Raw genomic sequence first — 27,322 nt, 5'->3', positions numbered from 1 at the left:
CTTTTAAAGTTTAAGGAAGAGCAAATTGTTAGAGCTGAAAGGGCCAGAAATCAATTCCACTGTGTAATTGCTACAGAGAGATCCTTGTGTGAGCCTCACTGGGGCTCGGGTTGTACACTTGCATCTCTTTGCATGATGTTGTCGTCACAGGGTCTGCAAATCACATCAAAATTAAGCTGCAATTTGAGCTTGGCTTAAATGAAAAGTGTATTAAAACCCTAAAGTCCACATGCTATGGATATGAAATTCGTTTCAGCCACAGCACCACTTAAGCCTGGATCCCCACCGAGATGTCAGAACTTTAAACAGATTTTTAGGAACTGAAGCTGAACTCAACACCTGGAGTGACAGATTAGATACACGTGCTTTGGAGGAACCAGAAACGTGGTACTCCTTTCTGTCACCTGATTTGGCACTTAGATACAACAGCCACTGTGACACAAACCCATGGCATAGACAAATTCCCCCACGAGAAACACAGCAAGACGTCTTTCTGACTCTTAAGTAGTGGCCCACTACCAGTTCAGAACAGCTGAGGTCTTTGGCCAAGCCTGTCCTAAAAACCTGAGGACAAAAACCTCACCACTGATACCAGCAGACCACTACCTGTATTCACAGATCAGGAATCTTTCTTCCTTGGAAACAGTTGAAAGCATTTTGAGAACACAGAAGCCAAAATCCAGCCTGAGAAACACCACACACTCACCTGAGTCTATTTTTCTCCTGAGATTCCTACTATTGCTTTCCACAGCTTGTCAAGTAACTCCTCTTCAGATTTAGCAAAGTATCACTTGTCATTCATCACAAGCCTCAGAACTGAAGCTCTCCAGCTGCTCTAGGGCTGTAACCTTAAAAGTGATCTTGCTATGATGCTACCCTCGCATGTTGTTATGACCTTGGCTATTTTTGACAGAGACAAAGATGAAATAGGTTATTGCTCTTAATGACAGTTTGTACAAAACATCCTTCCCAAAGACAACTTCTATCCATATCTGTACATTACTGATCAGCCTATGCCAGACAGCAATGTTATAATCTCTCTCCCCCAGCTGACATAGCATGAAGAAAGATGGTTTGTCATCATCATGCCAACGTCTCTTTAATTACACTTTCAGCAATACTGTATTTTCTCCTGAAACTAATAGCAAAGCACATATTTTTAAAACCAGTTTATTTTTCCATTACAACCTCTATGATTCTTTGAAATGTCTCAAACTGTCACACGCAAGTTTGGAAGGATCTTGCTTTTAACCCAAGGCTCATTCTGAGTGCTCATTTTCCTACCTGTTACCCACTGCTTGGATCTTCTGTTAAGCAAAGTGACTTCTGTGGTCTTCCCCACAAAGAAGAATGCTCACGAGAGTCCAAATGGGCTCCAGGAAGATTGCTTGATGAGTTTTATCACTTTGAAAGACCACCTTGTTCCTTAAAGGTGTGATGAATTCAATAAGAGCCTTGTTTAGATTTCACTGAGGGCCTTTTAGCTGATTCTTCAAACCTGACTCAGCAACATCCTAAACACCTGCTTAATTTAAAACAGATGAAAAGTCCTACTCATGTGTCAAGTTAAGGCTATGCTTAAGTGCTTTGCTGGATTGGGGCCTAACGGCTTGCAAATACAGATGGCTGTTATCAAGACCCAGAAGAGGCCAGGTAACCACCAACAGTCATTTATACTCCTACCACAACTTCAAGCCAGTATATCATACTGTTTGAAGTTAATTGCTTTGAAATAATTGGACAGGTGAGCAGGTGAGTTCACACAGAGCATTTGCAATTTTCCTTTGTGTCTGGAAAAACAACGGTGCAGATTGCATGGAGAGTACATTGTCAGGTTTTTATGCCTGACTTTAATAAAACAAGCTAAAAGGCAAGGGAAAAGGCATGGTTGGGTTTTTTTAAAGACTTTTCCTTTTAATTTTTGGCATCATTAAAACCTTGAAAACATTTTATTCAAGAGCTTCTTTAGTTAATACCTCATTACTTCTCTTTTTATTGTTATGGTAATCAAGCCTTAATATATTGCAGCTTTATAGCATGAAATCAAGGCTAAGCCTGTGGGCATCGACAGATGTACAGCAGCATGCAGTAAAACACAGGTACAGAGGCCTGCAGAGCTGAATATGGCACAGGGCTTTTTTGTAATTGTTTAGCAATTCATCTGAAGTTATTTTAACCTTGACAACAGATGAACTCTAGCATGTACCATGCTCAGTCACTGGAAAGCTGCACACAAGAGCAAGTTTTGTGATGGTTGTCTGACAGGCTGAGATTTCGGAAGGCACAAAACAAAGTCTGAGAAAGATGATTACATTGTTTGGATGACTACAGGCTAGAGCTGTAACTATTTAAAGCACTCAACAGAGTATGTTGTAGCCAAGGGAGAACGGTGGCACTGGGAAACTGCATTTAACACCAAAACCTCGCCTCCCCACGGGAAATCTGTGCTCAGTGTCAGAACTGATCCTCTCTCCTGGCACAGGCAGCTCTTGGGGGCACCAAAAAAGGAAAACATTGGGATCTGACTTTTGGTTTTTGAAGAGACATTTGGACATTGTGCTGCAGCTCTGCTTATGGTTGAATTTCACCCATCAAGCCAAATGAAAGTCATATCTAACTTTAAGAAAGTTATAATGGTCTTGCCTACAGGGTGTTGAAAGACTCTCTCATAAAGATTGAGTGTTCTTGGATCTCTTCCAAGCAAACAACAATAGATGATCCCCAATGTCAGGTAGGCTCCACTTCTCAGCATTGTTTTCAGGAGAGATCATTCAGGAAACAATTACAGCTCCTGGGAGACTTTCTAAATGTAAAGGGACTGTTTTGGCCAGCAATCTGTTTCCCAGCGAAATAATTTCAAACAGCCAACATTAAAAGCAATGTGCCTGTGGCTTAATAAAATCACAGATACCGAGTAGCATATAGGGAGGTTTTAGAGCCCCATGGGGAATGGGGTGGCACATATCCAGCCAACAGCTTCCCAGGAGCCACAGCACAGCCACACAGGACCAGCCATTCAGAAACATCCAACAAATTACACTTGTCATGGCAAACATGTGGCCTTGCAAGTAGCTACTCAATATTAATGAAGTAAAAGGAAGTAGGCACAGGTGATACGTTATTACAGTAGATGTGAAAAATGTTTTCCACCTTATTACTGGATAACAGTAAGACATGACTCAATACATGGATCATCAATGTATCTGAAGTACGTGGTTAAGCACCATTAGGCAAAAGCTCCTCACTTCTCTTTTCCCTCTTGGAAATACTCCAAGTAACAACGTACTGTATTCAGCTGGTATCTGTTCTATACCTTTTAATTCAAAGTCTCCCAACAATAAAGCATCCAGTCATCCAAATTTCTAGTGTCAAGCATCAAGGTGAGTGTCTCTCTCAGCTGCAGTAAAAGCTCCACGAGGCCATTGACACTGACAGGGCTTACACTGGACAGTGCTTGTCAGGTTGGACCTTAGGACAGGAATGCGTGTTGCTCAGCGTATAACGAATGGAATGAGAGACAATGGGCACTGTAGTCCAGTGAACACACTAATTACATTAATAAAATGAAAGCTTAAATTTTGAAGCTAATCCTGGGCCATCATTTATAAAAGTTAACAGGGCATATTTAATTTAGGAATTGGCTAAGGCTTCTCTTTCCACCGCTGAAACCTCATAAATGAAATATCCTGGATTGCTGCCCAGTGCGGAAATAAAAGTTATGAATAATGCTTCCATCTCAATCATTGTCAGGGCTTTAATATTCCTAATTACTTTAAAAAGCTAAATATTCGATACAGGAAAAACCTTCTTTTTCTTTTTATCTTCACTTGCAAGATGAGTGCAATTCAGTAGGAGTCACTGGGTAGTTTTAGTCCACGGGACTCACCCGTGCTTTGACCGCTTATCTTTCCCTCCCCGTGTTTACCGAGAATGCAGTGCTTGTTACTCTGTGCATGCATGCAGCTATAAATGTTTACATCCATAGGTGTATGTCCACGTCCTCTGAGTATTTTCTTTTTAATTACTGTTTCTAACTTCTCCAAGTGCCCATGCACCGTGTAAGTACTCACTGGCTGGTAGCTTAAACATATCCACTGCAGTACTCACTGGCTGGTAGCTTAAACATATCCACTACTGAAAATAAACCAAGGGATAAATGAGTTCCTGAGGTTCTGTATCGTATTTTACAATTGAAGGTACTATTTCTCTTTTTCTAAATATTGTCATAGAAAGACATTCAGTCTGTTGTGCTGCCCAGCTTTCCCTTTGTCTGCATGTCAGACAGTCCCAGAAGGTTCAAACACTAAAGCATGGTCTTTCTGTCCTTCCTCCCTGCTTTCTCCCTATCGCTTTTCCTGCAGTAACTGAGGAAACACTTTCAAAGCTGCTGACAAAACAGCAGTAACTTGAGAAGAGCTTCTGGAGGTGTTCATCCCCAGCTACATTTAACTCCTCTTCTAATGCCTCTCTTTATAGGTTCCTTTTCTGTTACATTTTTGCCTGGTAATCATGTCTCTTTTTTAAGATACCGATCAACTTGGGAGAAAGGGAGGAAGTAAAAGCAAAATGAAGCACTTACTCAGTAAATTACTCCCAGCATCTTTGTGGATGCAGCTTTATTTACTTGCCTGATGCACAGATAGACTTCATTTAACAAGCTTATTTCCGTTTTGTCGATAACGTATCGGGCCGCTGTTACACAATACCTCTGATGTCTGTGCTGGAGAGAGCACTGGTTGTTTCATTCCAGCACGAGCTAATCACATAGACTTCAACTTATCATTACCAATTAGGAGAGTGTGACATACACAGCTTCCCCAGGTGAAAGAATTGAAAGCCTTAAGTGTGAATTAACTTCCTAGCAGAAGGTGCAGAACTCCCACCTCTACCATTTCCCTGACTTCTGCCACATGGATAATTGAAGGTGTGGATTTCAAGTCAGAAAGTTAGAATCTGGGATGCATGAAAAGTCAATGGCAAAACTCCCACTGGCTTCAAGAGGAGAAGGATTCTGTCTAGAGAGGGTGCTTTCCAAACAACTCCCAAGTACTCCACAAAGGATTTAATGAAGAATGTGTCGTATTAAGGATTTAAGAGAGAAAACATTCATAACAGAGCTATATTATCTATATTGATATCCTAATAAGAGGACTGAAAGCATTCAGAGCATCCTGCACTGCATTTAATGTTTCTTTGTAAAAAACAAGCAAAAAAAGTGAAAGTCATTATCATAGGAAAGGGTATTGTCACACATTAAGCAAAGCAACCAACCTTCATTTTTCCACTTTAAAGCATCCAATTCTAATACCAGTGCTTTATTTAAGGCCTTTTTTTCTAACAGCAGCATATATCTTTATCCCATTTTTGCAAGCTTTACTTACCACTGGAGCAATCAGTACCTCCCCATCCTGGCTCACAATGACAGGTATCAGGAGAGATGCATCTTCCATGCACACACTCCTCTGTGCACAGTGCTGTTGAGAAGAAACAATACACAACACTGTAAGCATTGAAAGTGTTTCTATTAACATACACAGTAAGCTGTGCCTTAGCAATATTGTGTAGAAAACTATGAAACAAACACACCAAAAAATAATCACTTGCAAAAGGTAATTAATACAACCTGACCAAAACAAAACGGGGGTCTCTCAACAGCAATAAACGCGTTTGGCACTTCAGCTCTGCGTGATGGAAACTCCAGCACCAGGAATTACTTTGGTTAGCAGTTGTGCTTCATAAAAAAAATAAATTACCAAATTGACACTTATTCTAGTACAGAATACCAGTTGGTTCTATTGCATTCAGGGTGTTACTGTTCATAGCATAAAACAGAGCTCAGTTTTGCAAGTCTATGGAGATTCAAAATAGGTTTGTAAAAAATAACTCACTGAGAAGAACAGTTTTACGACATTATGCAGCAGCTTTAAGTGCAGATTTGTCTTCTCAAGGTCATCGGGATTTCCATAAATACAGTGTTCTATGGCTTATTTGTCCACTATTGCATTATCAAAAGTCCAATATCTCCAAGGTCCAAACTAGAAGAACTGGTTGGTTTTACTGCCTCACTTGCTAACTGAGATACACAAGGGATGATCTTCTTCTCCTTAAGTAGAAACAGCTAATGGTCTTAAGACTTATCTTATTGTGTGTTTCCTTGGTGTCTGACTTAGTTTCCAGTGTGTGCTAATATGCCTATGGCAATAACAGTTGGACTGTACCAAATAACTGCTTTAAAGGCTGAACTTTACTGCTTACCACCTTACTTCCATTTTACCATTTCGAACATTGCCAAAAACTCGGTGTGTCAGTGACTCGAATTAGGTGGTGAAATTGGAATGTATCACCTCCAGTTAGAGTAATACATGTGAGTTATTAACAAATATGATGTAGTGGCAACGAGATTACTGAGTTAAAATATATATGCATACAGATATTATATATATCATGCAACCTGATCTAGGTGAACCTGCTTCTGCAGGGGCGTTGGACTAGATGATCTCTAAAGGTCCCTCTACCATTCGATGATACCATGTATATGACATATATCATACGTAACCCACGTTTGAATGTCCTGTGTTTTTATACCAGATGGGAAATGTGGTAATTGTGCTTATTTAACCAAGAACTGGCTGAAGCTGAACTACCAAAGACTTATTGCAAGACAAAGATTAATTCATTCCTGTCTAAAACAAGGCCAGCAAAGGTGATTTGGGAAGTGCCTTTGTGTTGCCGTACTGAAAACCAGGCTGAACTACCCCATTCATTTTAAACTACCCAGCAAACCTTCTTTAAGTTTCACTAGGCCTGCACATGAAACACACTTTCAGTTTGCAGGTACCTCATGGGACAAACATTTTCCACCAACACCTTGCACATTTGAACAATTCCTGCTCTGTGACATTCTGTTTGGATCACATCTTGAATCTGCACTCAGGCTGGCACCAAAGCCGATGGAAACATTTTGCTGTCTATTCTGATTGGGTCACTGCAGACCAAACCCACCCAGCTCTTCACTATATATATAAACCCAACTTCAAATCACAAGTGAACTTTGAATATCCTGGGACAAACCCTCCTGCTCTTATCCATCGAGTCACACGTGATCAGTGATTAAAATGCTGCCTCGCTGGAACAACTGCGATATCTTTCTAGATTAGTCGTTTTCTTTCTAGGTGTCTCTGCATGTCACAAATGCAATTTGTTCTTCTTCCATATCTTCTGTTTAGACAGTATTGCAGTGGGCATGAAATATTGATAGAGAATTCTCTAGTCACTAATTGTGCTAATCTTTTGTGCATTTATTTGACTGGAGTTAGGGTTTCTGAAGACAGTGAGGCATCCTAATGTACAGCTGTAAGATACCATTCCAGGTGAAATCCCAGATACAATACCAGATTATCAGGATTCTCCAATAAACACATGTATTGATGTAGTCATTTAGAAACGGCTGGTTATCTAGAACAAGGAGAAGTCCACGTACAGGACAGCCACAAACTTATAGGTTGTTATTAAAACCACAGTGTGCTAAAAGGCATAGAATATGCTGGGGTAGGGTACTGTGAGCTCTATGTTCTGTATAGCTTTGTCTGAGAATGCAGTTCTCACTGAGGTGACTCTCACATCCTAGTTTTATAAGAGGGATGGAAACAGAAATTGAGGTTTTTCTGTTGCCTGTATGGAGATTCACATCAATAAATCATTCTTACATGTAAAATGTGCAGACTTTTTATCCTTTTAACTTGGCCAGGTGCTCAGCTCAAGGCAGAATTTGTGAGCAAGAGGGTTGATGGTGAACTGTCTCCTTGCTCCTCCAAACAACAAAAATCCTGCTCAGTAATGGTCTATATTTAGATGTTTTAGCCACACAAACAAATCACACCTGAACTATATTAACATGAACATGAAATAATAATGACTAATTAAGCTAACAAAGTTTACTTGATCACTTGTCTTCAGACAGACAAGCTGACTTCTGTAGCAGTGCTCCAGTCTCTTGGGAAGAGTGCTGCCTGAGACACTATTTCTGACTCTGAAGCAATCTGTGACATGCAAAATACACAGAAGTACTAGAGAGAACTGCACCTTTGTTTTTAGGTGTTTTCCAGCTGAAGATGACAATGTCTAATGAGCAATTAAAGAGTCAAGTCAGGTAAAGTCGGGAGTGTGGGTTCTCTGATCTCAGGTTTATGAACTTGCTAAACAAGCAGCTATGAGCTCACTAGTCACTTAAAGCTATAAAATTGCACAGCACTAAGCCCATATGTGGGGGTCACAGAAATCACTCCTTTTTTACAAAGGGATGCTTTGGTATAAGCATTTTATTCAAGGAGGCAAATAACCAGCTCCTGCACTGCCTGACTCGAATCAGGCCTTTAAAGGTCCACATAAAGGTCAGATTAGGGTACAACTCTAAAGTTTTAGCACAGCGAATAAAATCTTGAATTTCCCCTGTAAAAGGGAAGCCTTGCCTTGCTCTAATCTTTAGAGTTTAAATTAATTTTTCATTCTATTAACATTCAACATAATAGGACACAATGGTCCCCAAGGCATTCTTCATAATATACTTTGTACAGTGGTTTGCAAATGATCTTACTAGTTAATGGAACTATAAAAATTACTTGCACATAAAGGTCAAGAAAAATAAAGATAAGTATGTACTTTCTGACACTGTCCTATTCAACACTTGGCTAAAGGCCCCTGGAGTAAAGAAAACTTGCATTAATGCAAGGAGTGTAATTCCTCCCTGTACAATAGCCCAAGCAGTTCAACCTTTGGAATTCCAGACTTTTAATGTCTGCGCTTTCCCTCGACCAATTCTCTCGAACAATCCAGCACCTCATTGATCAGTTTATTATTATGCATTCTTGGCATGAGTTGAAGATCAGTTTGTAGTTTGATTCAGCCTGGTAATAAAATGACCTACACCAAAGCCCTGCCAAAATGCATCTTTGTAGCAATGCCTTCAGCATGAGTTATTTGGCCATATTCAAGGTTACACAGCAACTGCTCCTTATCACGGAATAAAGTCAACAAAAGGCTTCTGTAACAATTCATTTGATGCTTATCACTTACTTTATAATTACAAACAGTACTCTTTTTTTTAACACATAAAGTCAATCCTCAGGGAAATAGACCTAAAGAATAAACTCTTTTCACACCTGAAATGACTGCATAGATTTCTCTAACACTAGCACTTGTTTATTAATTGCTGTCCTGAATTTGAATGTAGCTCTATTAAATGGGCTGTCTGCTTCTCCTGCCCACAAAGGTATGGTATAGCTTGGAAAGTGTTATTGGGGTGTACACTGCCAAGTGGAGCAGCCTCTTCTGCCTGGAGAATACTTTCATTGCAGTTACTTCAGTAGTGTGGCATCACGCTCACTTTATTCCAGACAAAAGCAGTCACCGTCCGGGGATGGAGAGCCACTCTCTCATCCTTGCTGCTGCATTCATTTGTATGGACCCACACTATCACTTTGCAGGGTTTATCCCTGCTGTACCATGCTGTTTATAGACATTGTTTTATCAAACCATTGACTTTTTGCACTCCACTACTAAGCAACAAAACTAACACCTGCCATAATTACCTCCTTAGCCTCTTTCCTGCAGAAGTAAGTACATTTGGAGAAGAGTTTCATTCTAGGGGAGCAAGTGTGGAGTGAATCAGCTAGGGGAAGTTTAGTTAACTTGTCAAAAAATATAACCTGTGTATTCATTTCACAAAAAGCAGAGTGAAAAGAAACACGTCTCGTGCTTGTGATGGCTCGTGGTAACATTTGCACTGGTCCGTTGAACCCAGAGGAGCTCACAGTCCCTGGTCCAGCAAGTTTCATCTCACTCCCACTTCAGCTGGTGGGACTTCAGTGTGCCAGACAAGCAAAATATCTTCCAAACAAAGACCACTATAATTACAAAGTCTAAAAGGAACCCAGCATAGAAAGCAGAAAACAGGCTGCATGAGCTGCACTCATCCATAGCAGCGTGTGCTGCTGAAGAGACGTGCAGGAGTGTTCTGTACAAGCAAGAGGTTCTGGGCTCTGTGGGCTTTCTGCCCAGGCATTGTAGAGCAGCCAGGAGATGACAGACAGCATAAATAAGTGTAGGTACAATATAATAATGCAAAACATTGCTAAATGAAGACACAGATGCTACTACATGAGAGTACAGCCACAATGAGCAATTCAGGCACTCTCCTATCCTAGATCTACACAGAATGAGCTGGTTTATTGTGACTGTGCATGTGGCAAAAGGACATTGCCCCACACCCTCATGTTCTTCAAAATACTCTTCTGTGCCCTACCTCAGGCAGTCTCTCCCAGGTCTTCTTCACTATACACTGATCTCACCCAAACGCTGACCAACTTCATTTCTTTTCTGTGAACCATGGGTGGAACTGCACTTTATCTTGTTGGTATTTTAACTTCAGGCCATCTAACTAATTTGCTCCAAGCTTGACAGTTGTTGGACTACACAAAGCAGAAATTTAAGGGAAAAAAGTGATGTTTTCCTTGCCCATTTAATGTGTGTCCCTGGAACCATTTGGGCTATTTTAGCACATTCCTTCAGTCTCTGGTGCCACTTTCAGGGAAAAGAATAATACTGTGAGGTGAAATAGCAGTTATCTCATTGACAGTGGTTTCAGATAATGCAGAGAGGTCAAAAAAGATGAACAAAGATGAAAGAGATGCTTGCCCCTTATCCATTAGGAATCTATTCGCTCAGGGCCACTCTGGTGTTACCATCTTAATGTACTGGCCTGAATCCAGGTTGTGCTGAGTCTACAATATTACCTTCATTAGATAAGCCTGTAGTCAGCTTTTGGCTAGATTCTCACAGAATGTGCTCAGAAAAGAAAGGTTGGAGAGCAGAAGAAAGATGACTACAGCTCATGCCTCTAGGTAGGTTTTCCTCAATCTTAGGTTATTGCTTATTTGTGGAATGGAAGATTCCCTCTCTAAATCACTGACTTTCCATCACACTGATCAGATGGGTGCCTGGATAATTGTTTCAGTGAAGTGGGATAATAGTTCTTTGCATTGCTTAATGTCTATTTCTGTGGTCATCACTCAGGATACATCCATTAATTTATCACCTTGGATAGCACTTTAATGCAGGGTTTAGCAGCTTTAATAGATGAAGATATGAAGAGATCTCAAAGCCTGCACTGACATTGAGCAATTTCTTGTTTCAGTGTATGGCAACCTTTCGTTTTCATCTCCCTCTTGGTACCTGATGAAAGTACTGATGAAAAAAATACAATGCCAAGGAGACCAATGTGAACAAAGGAAAGATGAGACTGATGCGGATCATATAACAGCAGCGGGTCACAAGATTAACTCCTCTTCCTGTAGGTGCAATTCCATCACATTTTTAGGTGATTTGTGATTAGAGACTATGCATCTATGCAATCAGAACAGAATCAATGGTCTCTCTTGTCGTCTGGGACACAGAGAGTCTCTGACCATTGCCTCAGTGAGCTATTGATCTGTTCAAGATAGCAGCTAAGTTGTGTTATCCACACACTTGACACCTTGGCAAAGCTTAGGGAGCAGGCTGTGCCAGAGATGACTTGTGAATGCCTGAAGTAAAAGAAGATACATTTTGAGGATTCTGTCTTTTCCCAGGAGCAGAATCTGACATCTGTCAGTGTCATCATTGACAAAATATCAGCAAACCCCTACATGAATCTGCTAGGAGGTGAAGATTTGTTAATAAGCATAAAACCCATCATAGGTCCAGCTCAGATTTCTGTTACCAGACGAATGGCAATCTAGGACTCTGATGACTAATGAGAAGGCGAACACAGGGCATCTCACCTGACTCCCACACGGCAGATGTGTCTCAGGCAGATGGCATGGGCTAGTTTACAGGTCCTACAATAATTCCAGCCAGACCTCAGCATTTCAGACTCTCAAGTCCCTCACAGGAGGGAAGCTCCCAGTTTAATCTAGTTTGTTCCATGTTGCTATCTATTGCCTGCTCCAGGCTTTACTCTGGGAGTGGTGAGGGAACTAAACTGTGCTGAGGGAAGGTCAATGTAGAAAAGAGAGTGATGTTTTCTGTGTGTCTGGAGAAAGGCAAGACTGGTGGTGCTCTTTTTGGAACTGCAGTTTGGTTGGTTCCAAGGAAGAGCTGAGCTGGAGCAGCACATCCCTGAGACAGGAATGGCATCGCACCAGTGACCATAAAATAGTGCCAGCCACTGTAATAGAGAAGAAGGGCCTTGCAAAAGGAGAGGTCAATGGGAGACACACATTTAACAGACTCTTTGTGTCATTTTGATGCCCCATTGGCTTCATCTGTTCTGGTAGAGAGAGGGAATGGGACATAGCACTTACCATTTAATAATGTCTCAATGAGAGCTGAAAAGCAGCCTCCCTGGAGTAGCAAATGTCAGAAGAGCAGAACTGGGGTCAGTAAGCTGAAACGCTTTGTATCTTTGGCTGTGTGAATAACATGAGTTTTGCAGTACTCGAAAGCACAGAAAGGGAACGGTGAGAGGGCGTCTCAGGACTCTGAGCACTGAAGTGCATCTGCCCTGATAAGGGACAGGTTATGAGGCTGGGTAAAAGCAACACTAATCTGTTACTCTGTAGATACAGCCACAGCCAAGCTCTGGCAAGAGGAATGACTGCAAAGGCATGAGGGAGTTTAAGAACTAGGCAGATCTTGAAATGAAGACAACACATCTGTCTGATTTCAACAGATTCAGGACTGACGTCACACATAAAGGGAAGAGCTCAGACCAAGGTTAGAGATGACTCTGTGTGGGGATGTCTCTTGCTCCCCCTCCAGTGCTCCACAGGGATCATGAGACACCAGCACTTGGGCTTGCTCTGTGGAGTGCCGCGAAAAATTCCACCTGCAGGTGAACCCTGACCACTCTGAGGTAAATCACACGTTCCTAAGACTCAGTCTGTCTCACTGCCATCACAGCAAATGAACCCGAGCCTGTAAAGAACTCCTTGGAAATGTGCTAAGTACTGGTAACTGTTGATCCTTCAAGGCCTGCAATTGATTTGGGGCGTTTCCTGCCACTGCTTCAAGTAGAAGTAATCGTTGCATTCTACCATGTTGAGAGAAAAGATTTATGCTGAGATCAATTCTGCTGCTCAATGCTCTAATACAATATTATTCTGTGGGATCATTTCAGCATTTACATTTTCTGGTAAACGATTTCCCATTGCCTCACTGTAGGGTTCAAAACAATCATTATCACTAGTTCAAACTGTTAATGAGGTTAAGAGAGAACCTGAATCAGCACAGCAGAATCTCTGACCCAGGAAAGCTTTTCCCCTCTTCTGCCCTCTGCCTCCTCCTCCCGTTTTGGTAAATTGACCAACTCTTTCCAGCAATTTGTAGAAAATACATTTTTGCTAGCTAATTTTCTGCTGGAACTCGATTCATCCAACCAGCAAACTTAATGGCAATTTGTCTGCAAATTGTGCTTTATATTGCACCTTTAGAAAGAGCATTACTATCTCTTTCTAAGTAATGCAGAAATATTAACATCTACTCTTAGGCGTTGTCGTTCAGCCTCTGGGTACGTGATCCAGCAGACCTTACTCCACCACAACAAACTGATTTGCCAGCAAAAGGCTCCAGGTTTTATGAGGACAAAAGAGAGAAGCAGCAATTCTCCTGTGCCAAAAGCAGTGGAAGTATTCCCCAGTCACTCTGTTCTTAACCTCAGGGGATTTTTTTTGTTTGTGCCTGAGGGAACTGATTTCTTGACAGGCCAAAGCACCTGTTAGAGCAGGCAGCACCAACCTACAGTCAACAGGCTGCTGAAGGAATGCTGTTCTCCACTCAGAGGTATGGGTAACTCTGCCTGCAGTCTGGGCTCTCCTGGGACTTGTGATGGAAGGGAAAGTGAGCTGCCAGTTGCAAAGTACAGAATCAGAAATTAGCTGAAAGTGTTAATCAGAACAAATAAACATCTCCATCATTAGAAGACTGGAGCAACACGGAGTGCCCTGCAACTGAGGAAGGTGACAACTAAACCACAGATGAACAGGTAAGTAGCTGTATCACAGAATCTTAAGGGCTGGAAGGGACCTCAGAAGATCACCCAGTGCAACCCCCCTGCCAGAGCAGTCGAAATCATCATCACACAGGGCAGAGCTGTGTGAAACTCTCCAGCTGTAGGATGCCATTTCGAGCCCAGTGAGACTCACTATAGAAATTTCACTAGTATATTACTGCTGCCTTCCTCATGTCACAGGTACCTCTGCTTTCTTACTGTGACTGTATCACTCAGAATGTATGGGTTCCAATGCTGTTTGAATAGCTGTTTGATTTAAGCAGTGATAGAAGCAGCATATAAGGACAATGTTAAAGAAAACGGGCTATTATACGAAAATCCCACCATTTATAAGAAGGGCAAGATTCTCACAGCTGCTGCAGAGAGACATGAGCAAGGCTTTGGTCTAGAGAGTCTAGTAAAATAACCAAGCCATCTTGAACTTCTTCTCTGGAAATCCCCCCAACATCACAGCCCTTGTGTATTTTGCTACAGGTTACTCACTCGGGGCATTTAAGTGAATTTCTTTGTATACAAATTCCATCACATTACTGTTCCTGTGAAACATTTCTTTTTGGATCTGGTAGCACTGCCACACATCCATAGCTCCCTGATTACTGACTTGCCCTGAATTGTGGGTCTGCTGCCAAGAAAATTCTCTTTGCTGTCAGTAAACGACACCGCTCCACCGCTGATTGATTTCCATAGGCAGAGAGTATGTGCTGTGTGTAAGAGTGAGGATGGGTGCATCGCAAATGTTGTTCCTAAAAGATCAAAAGTAGATAGATGAAGACATCTGGACTGCATGATACTTTTGGCTATCTTTGCTGAGCGTGCAACACCTAATACAGCTAAATTACACCAGTTCTCCAAGACACATTTTAGTCTTGTACCACACTGAAGAAAACATTGATTTTTCAAACAAAATCCTTCTTCTTTCTTATTCCAAATTTCTTAAAGCCAATCTAATAAAATCCTTTCTTTGTTTCTCACCCAAATAGGATGAATATGGAAAATTCCTAAAGGCAAACCTGTTGTTGAGGCCAGGCTAGTAGATGGCATGGGCCCTAGAGGGCTAACACGTTTCATACTTCACTGAAGATCAAGCCCCACACTGCAAATGAAGGTCACCCCAATGAAATGAGGGATAGAAGAACAGCCTGTTTGAAGATCATGTTAATAGATAAGCTACACTAACATTGCTGGGGATGAATTTAAATGCAGATGCTTTTCATTTTTCTCACCTTTTGAAAGAAACCATAGCAATGTGTCTCAGAGCAACTTACTGAAAAGAGCTGCAATAAAGGCCACGGGGAACAAATTATGGTATCATTATTATTGTATAATTATGGGGGTTGGTTCTCATCACAAGCCAGTAGTTTAAACTTTCTGTAACCAACTCTAAATTGCAGGAGGTCAGCAGATTTAAGGTTATTTCCAATTTCATAGCTATATCTAAGCATCTAGAGAAACTTTTCCCTAATGAGACGTGCTAAAATGTACTTCGCAGTTCATAGAATCATAGAATGGTCGAGGTTGGAAGGGACCTTCAGACACCATCGAGTCCAGCCCCCCTGCAGAAGCACTGTTGCTTGCAAACAGAAGATGGAAGCTGGGAATGAAAACTTTTATCTGTATTATGAAAAGCTACTGATGATGTCTGCCCTTTGCCATAAGCTAAATGTTACAGAGTACTTGCATAAACAAAACTATTACAGAAAGCAAAATTGATGCTTTTAATAATGCTTTCTAAAGAGTTCCTGTTTAAACTGCAGATTTCTCTAAAACATGACACCTGTGAATGCAGAGGTAGTGAGCTCAGATGCCAAGATATGTACCAGTGGCTTGCTTCAGCAGAGCTCCCATAGGCACTACACTGCTGTAACTGAAAGCCTTCTTTTCCTCCTTGTTACACTGACTACCAGGCATCATTTCTTCCCAAGTCTGCTTGTAACACATTTCATACACAGTTTTTTCTTTTTAATCAGGGAAAAAAAATCCTCTTTTTTTGGACATTTACATCCTAAAGTTGTATGCTTTTTTAAGTAGGGCTATCTTCTAGTGGTTTTGCACATGGATTTCTAGGCATTACAGTAATAAAAGTAAATCATAGTATTCAGAAAGGGAAAATCTTGATGAAAAGGAAAGCATTGGGATTGAATAAATTGAAAATACTTCTTAGTTTACTGCAGCAGAGAAAGTGAGGTTTGCAGAAGTGAATTCCTATACTGGAAATACTGAGCTTAAGATAAATGATTCAAAAATGTTCTGTGATCAAATCTGCAATGGACTGGAGTATCACGAAAAATTTCCCTTGGGAGACTTAAAGAACCTTTGTTAAAGTGAAAAAGCACGTGCAACAATACAACAGTATGAAGTGGAATGCTGTAATCCTCCAACAGAAAGAAGATAATGTCTGCACACAGTCAAAGAATGTCTGGTTCTAAAGGAAGTACCCTTGGCTGGTTAGGAGAGCTCCGTCTCGGATTAGCCTTTTTGATATGTGATTCATACTCTTGCACTGTACTAGGGTATGAAGTGTTAACAGATGTTTTTCAAGCTATCAGCCGACATCATCTTCTCCTTTCACTGACAACAATTAGGGAACCAAAAATGAGCACTGATTTGCTGACTTTACTGCAAACCTCAAATTGCCTTCTATGTGCACTTGGGTCACTTTTAGTTCTCTCCTGCTATCCATTTTGCCCTATCACACTGTTGGTTTAGGGCTTTTTGCCCTTTGAACAGTTCATACAGTTTTGCTTCAGTGTTGCCCACGTCTCAGGAAGGTGCTTTGCTACATAGAGCTCCAGGAAGAATTAGTACATCCACGTGAAAGCACCACTCAGTCTGCAGATCAGTTGTTACTTCAACAGCAGCAGCTGACATTTATTATTGCTGAGGTGTTGACACTACTTAGAAATGGTGTATATCCACAGTTCTCAGCCAGGCTGATGGAAAGGCTGGCATTCAACACCTCTGAAAGCCAGGCTCCTGGTGCAAATGTATGGTTTCAATAGGAAGGAGTGACTTCTTTTCCACAGTACCACAGTGAACTTCTGAACAACTTGGCATCTTAATATTTTTACACTTTGGTTTAAATGATTTACACTTCAGAGTTGTAAGTACTTTTTATTTCAACATATGTGATCGCTTGCTACAAATGTTGAAGGCTTGTTTCATAACAGAGTGCTTTCTGTTTGCATCAAGCTGCAGAGTGGCTGGTCTGTTTTTATAGGCTATCCCATATTCATCAGAAATGGATGCAGCTGCAAAAGCAAATGGCAAGCCGTGGAATGATATATCTTTCTCTTACCATGAGATATGGAACAAATACCATACAAGACAAAGCTAATTTGGAACAAAGGGAACTACAACCTCTTCAACTTTGCACCCAGTAAACCCACTCCCAGGTATTAGCCAGCACGTGGGAAAACACAACTAGTTTGGCATGGTATTTCACATGGCAGGCTCAGGTGGGATTCACTGGTCTTTTTAAGAGGGACTGCTAGAAGAAAGTAATAATTAGAGCCATGTTCCAAAAGTTCACACAAAAGCAATGTACATTATGCTCAGGAAGATGCTGAAAGCAGCATACTTCAGCCTAACGTGTAGCTTTGGGGCCAAATTCAATCTGCCAAGTGCTTCCAGCCAGGCTCATTCCTCTGAGAGAGGAGATGGGGAATAGCTGAGCCGTAAGTAAATGTATCCAAGTAGCCAAATGCCTCCTCCTGCCTGCTCACGTTGACGTATTTAGGGTATTCACGGCTGTTGCTATAAACGTCTGAGAGACCAGAGGGTGGCAGAAGCAAAGCCCACGAACCCTCAGCCAGCCCAGACAACTGCCAGCACTGGGTCGTCCTTTCCAAGGTTCTGAACTGCGTGAAAAACACTGGAAAGGAGTGATTCACACCAGCTTTCAAAGTAATCCCCTGTCACTACTGAAATTAAGAGCTGGAAAGACTGGGGATAAAAGCCATTAGGAGATTTCATGAAGATAATATTGATGAGTGAGTTTTATTAACTAGAGTGTGGCTGTATGTACTGCCTGGCAGGGATGGAGTTAATGTTCTTCACAGCAGCTTGGATGGGGCTGTGTTTTAGATTTGCAACCAAAATAACACTGATGATTGCTAATATTTTAGCTGTTTGCTGTTTGCACAGCATCAAGGCTTTCTGTGTGTCTGACACTGCTGCCCCCCAGCAGTGAATAGACTGGGGGTGTGCAAGAAGCTGGGAAGGGACATAACCAGGCAGATGACCCTAACTAACCAAAGAGACATTCCATGCCTTACAACAACATGCTCTTTTTCTCAGTCAGCAAGGATTTGGCCTTAGAAAGGTCTCTCATATCTGACCAATGGCTTCCCAGACATCTAGAATAAATGTAGGACAAAGACTTTGGAACTGGCCAGGGGAAGGTCACAGCCAGAGAAAACAACAATAGAACAGAAGTGAAAAAAGACACTATCTCAGATTGTGTAGGTACATCAGAAGCTCTCTTTAAAGGCCATCTAGATTTAGTGACCTTCTTTCCTCTCAGTCTTTTTCTAACAGGCTTTAAAACTTCTTCAGAGCATAAGAGAAATAAATCTATTAATTGGGAGAAGGATGTAAAGGAGTGGTTGAGAAAATAACTTCCATTTTAGGCATGTTTCATTTCACACATCTGTCTTCTTTCTGATCCTATTGATTTCAGTAAGTCAGCCCAGCTCCCCACACATCTGGACTGAGAATGAACTTGGGGCTCAGTATTCTGGAGTTCCTTCACCACTGGATAAATGACAAATGTCCTGTCTCTACACATCCTCAAAACCAGCTCAGTCTTGTCTGGCATGGATACAATCTGCTTTTGTAAGTCTGTGCAAGTGGATGGATCCCAGCAACACAGGAAGGTCTGAGACAGAAGCTCTTGTGGATTACCATCGCTGTCCTCCCCACCGTTCCAGATCAGCACTAACAACACTGAAGTGCATTAAAGCTGGAGAAGGAATCGAGACTTTAAAGAAGATGTGGAAGTGAGGATGAAGTAACTGAAGATGTCCATTTGAACATGGTGGGTCTGTGCTGATTTACAGCAGCTGGGGACCAACTTCTCTGCCAAAAGTGGGGAAATTAGTGGACTAAACTTTGGCATGTCTCTTTCTTTAATTCAACAATGAACTCACATCTATGATTCTTGTTTCCTTTTTTCTGATCCTGCTGAAGCTTCCAGGCATCCATTAGCATGAATACTATGAGTAGCTCTGGATCCAGTGCCTCCCTCTCTGTCTACATTCCCAGTATTCTTTTATACTGATCCAATTGAGATTGCCTAAAGCAACCAGAAGAGCTTTTTTTACTGCTATGCTAGCAACAGTCTAAACCTTTTTCTAACTATAATGCCTGCATAATTTTCCCTCTGATATTTATTAAGCCCCTTGGGACATTATATAGCTTCAGCACACTCTCCCAACTTCATGCTATTTTCATTGCTTTGTATGAACATTTTCTGTCTCCTCCTTCTACTGCATTTCTTCCAAAGTCCGTCCTGATTTCATTCCTATTCCTCACCAGCATCTTTGCAAACCCACCAGCACCTAGAAGCTGACTGCAGTAATGAAATGATGGATGGGAGATGAGAATTGATTTTTTTCACCTTCCCATCAAAGAGGTCTCTCCACTGCCTTTAGGCTAAACAGTGACCCAGTGTCTTCATCCAGGTCACAAAACTGACCTACCTATAAGGCTGGTATGCCTGTGCACATACACCTGGCTCCCAGGATGCTCAGAATGAAGAAGTGAAGAAGGTCTTTGCAGAACTGTGGCCTGCTCTGTTGTGTTCTGTAAAAGGGTGTATTAGACATTGGTACGTGGCTCCTAGGTTACACGCTGCAGTATGGCAGCAGAAGTTGAATGCAGGTAACCAGTTCTGTGTCAAGCTCCATCCGTTGCTCTCCTGTCAACCCACTGCTCATTCTATAGAAAACGGGGATTCCTCCCAGTCACCACACTGGGGTAAGAGTGTTGCTGCTCCTATGACCATGACTGCGACTGCTGTTGTTAGGAGGACACTTTCTCATTCCTGAGCAAGTTGACCCCCTGGTGGGAAAGGATCCAAATTATTTTCCCCATGTTCTTCAGGGAAAAAGATGTTTGGAGTCATCTCAGACACACATGAAAGGAGAAATTTCAAAGTGGCTCCTACTGTCATTTCAACTGTATAATTAATAACACTATATGCAGAATGGCCTTCCATAGCATTTTCTCTCACTTGTACATCCCAAATCAGAAAGAGAAAAAGGATGTCCCCTGATACAAAGTATCTATGTGCTGCTCTGTCATTTCCCTTAATTTCTGTTGCATTATTGATGTACAGAATGCCGTAGCTGAATAATGTAAGGCAGTGAGGCTCTTGCAGAAGGCACCAGCACCAGCTTTTATGTGTGTCTATAAAGGCAAGAAAGAAGTATTTTCTAAGACCATCAGTTTTCAAACAATATATTTTTAAGTTGCAGGAATGCTCACCACGAGGAATTTAAACATGAGGTGAGGAGGGGGAAGGCAACATCTCTGCTAAAATGCTAATGAGTCACTGCCTTATACAGGAAAATAACCAACAGATCTGACATATGAGCAAACATTATGAATATTCAAGAGGTCTAAGCCCCTGATTCAACATTTTCTAAGAGTGGACAACTTTTGCACCGACCATGTAAGCCGTTCTTTTTCTTTTCATGGTGAGAACACTCCAGCGCAGTGTCGGTGTGCTGTTGGAACATATGCATCCAATTGCACGTCTTGTAATTCATCCAGATGGCAGGAAGCTTTAGAATTGTTACTCCTATGGTACAGATGTTTAACAATCTAGCCATATGGCTCCAATAAGGCAGCTTTTTCAAAGCTTACAAAAAAACTACGCTAGACATGCAGCCTTGAAATCTGAGTGTGATCCTGAGGTATGAATGTGCATATTGCTGCAATATGAAAGCATACACCACACCATGAAGCTGGCGTGGCTGTGGAGTTACAGGACTGATGAAAGGTGATTTAAGCCCCTGAAATGAATCTGGCCCCTAATTTGCATAATCTCAGCGGTTCTCACTTGTTTTTTGAATTCTTTAAAGGTGTCAGGGGTAGGCTGGCTGAAAAGATGGGTAAGTAACTACATGCAAATATAACACTGTCCCTAACCTCTGGCCTGAGTGAACTACCATCTACATGGCAAACTGAGACTCACCCAGTGGGACCAAGGATTTCCCTTTAAAAAGATTTATGAAGGTCAAGAAGCTCTGGTGGTGGTCATGGCAATTGCAGTGTGGAAAGCTGAATGTTGAGAAACAACCTGAGATCAAAACCAACTTGGCCAAGAAAGGAAAGAACCATGAAATGGTCAATCTATAACTCTACTGGAATTTGGCAGGTTTGAGGGACAGATAAATGGCAGCAAATAAGATTGTTAAAGCCCTAATCCTGTCATTATTACATCCTGTCACATTGCATAGATTTATACATTAGGAAAAGAGTGTAAGGTGTGAGAGTGAAAAATGACACTGTTAAAAGCTAAAATATCTCAATCTATGAAGAAAAGGTGAATTCCCAACTTTGTTTCACAGTTGTTTTCTGTCAAAGAGTCAGATATAAGTAGATGCTGCTCGCTGTCCCATCTTCCTTTTGTCTGATGCTCGGGCCTCTGACCCTTTGCTATCTAGAAGAAATGTCTCTTTTATATAAATCTGTTGAGCAAGAATAAGATTAAAATGGACAGACTGAACAAAGCATTGGTCTATCAGACAAAAATGTATCCATTTAGTACACAGGAGATCTTTCCACCTGACATAATCTTAAAGGGAAGTACTCAATTCCCATCTACTCAAACAGCAAAAATCACCAAAGAGCCAGATCATGTTATTTTTCTTTTTCCTTTTTTTGAGCAGCAAAGTATTCAGAGATGCTTTATCTACCACAGATATTAATCTAGGCACTATAATTTTAAGGCATCCTTATGAAAACCTTGAAGGGCAGTTGAACCCTGTGGTTGTTTAAGAAAAGATTTTCTGCAGTTTATGCATTTGCTCTGCCAAAAGCTTACCTTAGCATACAAAGTGCAGTAAATCATAGCTGCTCTGATTTACAGCCCAGACTATGCTGTTTGTTTTCAGGGACAGCTCACTGAAAAGCTTCTTCATGTAGAAGAATATTCAGAGAAGGGGAATAGTTTTGCAAAACTACCAGAAAGGCAACAACCGTTTCCAAAACATCGAGGGGACAAAACGCAGAGGTGCATTTGCAGCATTTTTCAGGTGGTGCTTTTTGAATGCCATTACAAGCCAAACATATCCCAAACCCTTTATACTGACACACACAATTTCACATCCCAAAACTTTTTAGCCTAGGTACGAATGGGCTGGCCAGATGTATAACTTACCTCACCATTTCAATTATTTGACCTTGTGCCTGAATTTCACATTTCGGGGGCATAAATGGGTCTCAAACAGTCAAAGACGACACCAGAGAAAGAGTGGCAGAGCAAGAAGCTCTGGGTCGACTTGATTATTTAGAACTGAGGGCAGATTGTATTAGACCTAATCCATCTAGAAATTCCCAACAGGAGGACAGAGATAAAAACATATATCTGACATTCCTTTAAAAAACAGTAAATGAAAAGGGAAAAGATCAAACCAGCAGCTGAAAGCCTTCACTTCTGCCTTAAAAGCCAAGAAACAGTCATTAATAGAGATTTAAACTCAGCGTTCTCTAGTCTAAACATGTCACTGTTAATTACAAAGCTATTTAACTTTTGCAAGAAATAAAGACTGCTATTAATGAAAGAAGAACCAATTAGCCTTTAATCTACACACTGTTTTTTAATCAAACTTTCTTTTGATCATCAGACTCACTGCGGGATGTATTCTCTCCTCGCCGTGCTGTAGTGGCATCCATGATTGCTAATGGAATAGATTTTAAAGGGCTGGCTGAGTGGGGAGAACTTTCTCTGCAGGGCTGGAGCTTCCTTCCCCTCATGTCAGTGGGGCCTGGCAGAAGCAGGCTCATCTCTGAACCCTGCCACCCTCTGACAGCGCAGGCACGTGGAATGATTTCGGTGGCGTCTCCTGACCCCCCTCTGGTAGCAGCTGCCATTAAAGGAGCAGGCACTGGACATGTCTAGAGGAAGGTGGGAGAGGACTACTGGGCTGCCTTGTCAGGAAAGAGCAGAAAATAGCAGTTCAAAGAAAAGAAAGAAATGGGAAAGGGAAGGTAATCACAGAACCTTAAGGGTTGGAAGGGACCTCGGAAGATCATGCAGTGCAAGCCCTCTGCCGGACACAGGGCACCAGTAACGGAACTCACTGCCAACTGGGAGGACTGGAAATCTGGAAGACTTTGCTTGGGGTTGTTTTGTGGAAAAACAAACCAAACCACTGTGAGACCACAGCTTGGTGTGTTAGAATCAGAAAGGATGACACAAAAAGGGTCACATCAGCTAAATATTATTGTGTCTTCAAACTGCTGGTTGCAGGGTCAGAGAGTTTTGATGAGGTGGGGTTTTTATTGCTTTTTCTGTTTTTTGCTGTGTGGCTACTGGTGCTATCAGCACAACAAGGCCAAGTACCAGGATCACTCATAATGGAAAACTTCCTTCGCATCATTTCTCTCTCAGCTGCTCTTGCTGCTCAGATCTCCCAAGAAGGGTTGATAGAAAATGTCCCTGAGGCATGCACTTTGCATTTATGGCCATGCAGATAACGAAATATAAGAACCTGACTCATGCACATGTAAACAGAGAGAATCTGAGTATTATCTGGACTGTGTCAAACATGCAACTCCTGCCCTGGTCAGATACCTGCTGTCAGTGCAGCATTAGCAAAACTCTGGTGTAGGGTCTATGCTGTTCTTTCTCCATCCTACACAGACAAAACTTGCCTGGCAGCAGCAGAACTTTGAAATAAATGTTTATATCCTCAAAGAATCAGAAAGTCTGTAGAGATCTCCTATTGTTGCAACCAGTATAGCAATTAAAGAATAACAAATCAATAGATTACAGAGAGAAGCAAAAATAAACTTGTTCTGTGCCAGACAGGAATTTGAAGTCACAAAATTCAAGTTGGTAATAAAAGTATGTGGAATAATTGCTGAAATTATATTGACACCTGAGACAGTTAAGGGTAAGTACATACTTAACATAGGAAGGATTTTAGCAAACACAATAGGTGACATTAAATGCTTTTCAGGACTTGAGTAACAGCATTTCACACTTCAAAAGATCAAACTGTTACTCCCTCTGTAAAATAAGGCTAATTCTAATGCCTTGTCTCAAAGGGCTGGTAATTTTTCACAGTCCAAAGCCCCTTTAAAGTAACTGATTGGCATAAAGGTCATTTAAAACGAGATCAGGGCCCATTCATGTTTTTAAGGTGGTCATATATTACAACACAGTACAATATAGGTACTCAGGTGAAAACACCAACAGAACTAGTTAGAAATAGCTTCAAAGCACTGTATTGAGATTTTTGAAGTTAGCTGGATAATTGTACCATGTTCACATTTGAATGACTCTGTGACTTTCTAAACCTGTCAATAAAATCCAGATTCTGATGCTGTTCACCACCTCCTTGTGTTTTTCTTGTCTCAATCTCATTCTACAAGAGTCCCAGCTTCACTCTCCTCCTGAGCAAAGCGTAGCAAATGTGTTCTATCTCACTCAGAAAGCAGCAATACTGAAAACATGTGGCATTCATGTACAGCACATTTTACATTAACAAAGCTCTTTAGGTGTTGCTTAAAGATCCCTTTTGCTTTTTGTCCCCCTCAGACTGACCTAACACACTCCAGAGCTTTTTATTCCCTTGTGCAGTGCAATTAAGACAAAGTTCTAACATTTGCATTAAAAAGAGCAAAATTATTGACAGGAACCATATGAAACACAATGAGATTTCAGCTGTTCTTACCTGAAGCAAGAACTTTCAAAGTTAAGAAGCAGAACTTCCACAGTGCTTATTAAACTGTGTAATGGTTTATTCCTAAGAGCGTTCTCAGTTGCCTGAATACTTTAACATCGGTGCACACCTGAATAAATTACTCCCCAAAGTAAGGTCTGATTCAAGGAAGCACTCAGGAACTCGATTAGCTCCCTCCCCAATGATTTAAGCAAAATTTTACTCTGGTGCTTGAAATGCAAATACCTGAAATGACCCGTTCTGGATCTGCAACTCTGGCTGAAATCAGTGGGAGCTGAAGGTTCCGAGCAGCCCTGAAAATCAGCCCTTTGTATTGTTATTGCAGTACCTATTTGTTTCAACTAGAGCCCCTCCAAAAATGACTTGTCATTGTGAGATGTGAATGAAAGCTGTGTACATACGGACACAGTAGTCTCCACTTTCGTAGTACCCAGGGCAGCACTGGGATCTTCGCCGGTACATCGTTCTCAGTCCTCTTCGATACGCTGTTTTATAACTTATTCTAAATTGCAAGACAGAAAGCCATTTGACAAGATTGAAAATCAATGCCTACTGTTGGAATTATATTTGTGTTAAATTATAGTAAGGATAGCATTCAATAATTATTTTTAAATGCATGAAAGCTTTTGATACGAAAAGCCACAATAAAAAAAATCAATACTTGCTTTGAAACTTGAAATATAACTTGTAAGATAAACACTGTACTCATGACAGACAGTCACTGTGGCCTTTCTAGGACTGCTATCTTAAAACATATCCCAGTCCTGAAGTCAGGGCAAGGAGTTTCTTCCAGAATAAATGATTCATTTCTGCACAGCAGCAAGGTCAGTTATCGCCAGTGGAATGAACGGAATCTTCCACGGAGACCGGTGTGACAGCGTGCTCTCACCACAGTGGAAACTGCTCTCGGTATACAAAATGCCAAGTTAACCTCGAGTGATTTCTTCCTACTTGCTAACTCTTCCCAGGCACTTGCAAAATGATATTATAGTCCCAGTTCTGCATTTAAAGCATGTTTTCCCCCCCACAATATGTAGCCCACAGGAATTAAAAGGTGTTAAGCATTCTGTAGCTTTTCTAGGCTCATTCCTAGCATGAGCACTGATACCACATTAGACGAGGAAGACTTGAGAGCATTTAACAGCCAACACTTTAAAGCAGCTTCACTCCCATTAGTTTATTTGAAATTACCTAAATTGAACAAAATTCATTGTCTCTCATGTTAGATACATTGACTGAATTTACTCTGCTGCATTCCAATCTATGCAACAGTCCAGAAAGCTCAGCATCTCTGTTCAATTCCACAGACTGTCATTCAGAGGCTAAAAAGCAAAACCCCACTGGCAGACTGGGATGGTGTTGAGCAACCTCTTTGCCACTGAATGCTTGAAAGATAAGGGATCAATCAGCCTGCTGAAACTCCCCTGAAGGGTTGCAAATATTACTGGATGTTGATTAGGATACTTTTCTAGCTGGAATCGAGATGGATATAGCAGCGGTATCTTGCAGTCTGGGAAAAATTAGCTCTTTGGGATCAGCTTTCATTCAGTGCTGGAAATGGACACATTCTCATTTTACCTGATTTTCAATACAGATTTGGGTGTGCTATTTAAACATGGATCCATTAACAATAATCACTAAGTCTCAAGGGTCTCATTCTTCAAGACTTGGGAGCTGCAGTGACCTCACACCATAAACCTAGACACACACTGACCCCTTGGAAAAGGCAGTTGGTCATGTTTGGTCAAGTAATAAAAACTTCCAAGCACATGGTAGAGTGAATGGCAAAGATACATATTCCTGAATGGCCCTGCAGGAGACTGGTTACCATTGACCTCCCCCAAACTTCATCCAATAATCTCTGCTTCAGTCAAAGCTGTAGAATGCCAAACACCCTGGTTATCGTCTTTCTGTACATACTTAGATTGAGGACCACAAACATTTTGACAAATAAAAGGTATGTGATGAGATAAAAAGGCAAAATACGAGTCAAACTTCTGGGGGATAGCTCTTACCTGTGTCTCGTGCACTTGAACCAGTTCAGGATGTCAGTGCATCTTGTGTAATAGATCTGATCAAAAGGATGCGCGTAAGACTCCTGCACTGTCACAGCGTAGCTAGGAGGAGACAAACCAAGAGAGTCAAGGGCTGTTTGCTGCCACAGGACGATGCTACTCATCCAACTCCAGGGTGAAAAACGATTGAATCAACAGAGATTTGGGGCATGACTGAAAACTACCAGAGGGCTTCCTTAAAGCAGAGACTCGCCTGAGAATTTTGGAAACGCTTCTACCTGGGGCTCCACAACTGAAAAAGGCACCGAGATTTTGGTCTGACTAACAAACCATGCCCCTCTGGAAAA

The 27,322-nt window shown here is 41.4% G+C and overlaps 1 protein-coding gene across 2 annotated transcripts in view; it reads right to left on the bottom strand.

Moving 5' to 3' along the window:
• The window catches only part of MEGF11 (multiple EGF like domains 11), a 197,586-nt gene extending 172,149 nt beyond the window's left edge, over positions 1–25,437 (bottom strand). For both annotated transcript variants that reach the window (XM_061998974.1, XM_061998975.1), the window contains exons 1-2: positions 25,362–25,437; positions 5,382–5,474 (exon numbers count right to left, since the gene is read on the bottom strand). In XM_061998974.1, the coding sequence (XP_061854958.1) occupies positions 5,382–5,474; positions 25,362–25,422 (154 nt within the window). In that variant the 5' untranslated portion in view covers positions 25,423–25,437. The remainder of the gene's footprint in view (positions 1–5,381; positions 5,475–25,361) is intronic.
• Between the last annotated feature and the right edge of the window lie 1,885 nt (positions 25,438–27,322).

Source organism: Colius striatus, chromosome 7 (assembly GCF_028858725.1).
Source record: "Colius striatus isolate bColStr4 chromosome 7, bColStr4.1.hap1, whole genome shotgun sequence".
Classification (NCBI taxonomy): domain Eukaryota; kingdom Metazoa; phylum Chordata; class Aves; order Coliiformes; family Coliidae; genus Colius; species Colius striatus.
This window is presented reverse-complemented; position numbering and strand designations above follow the sequence as displayed.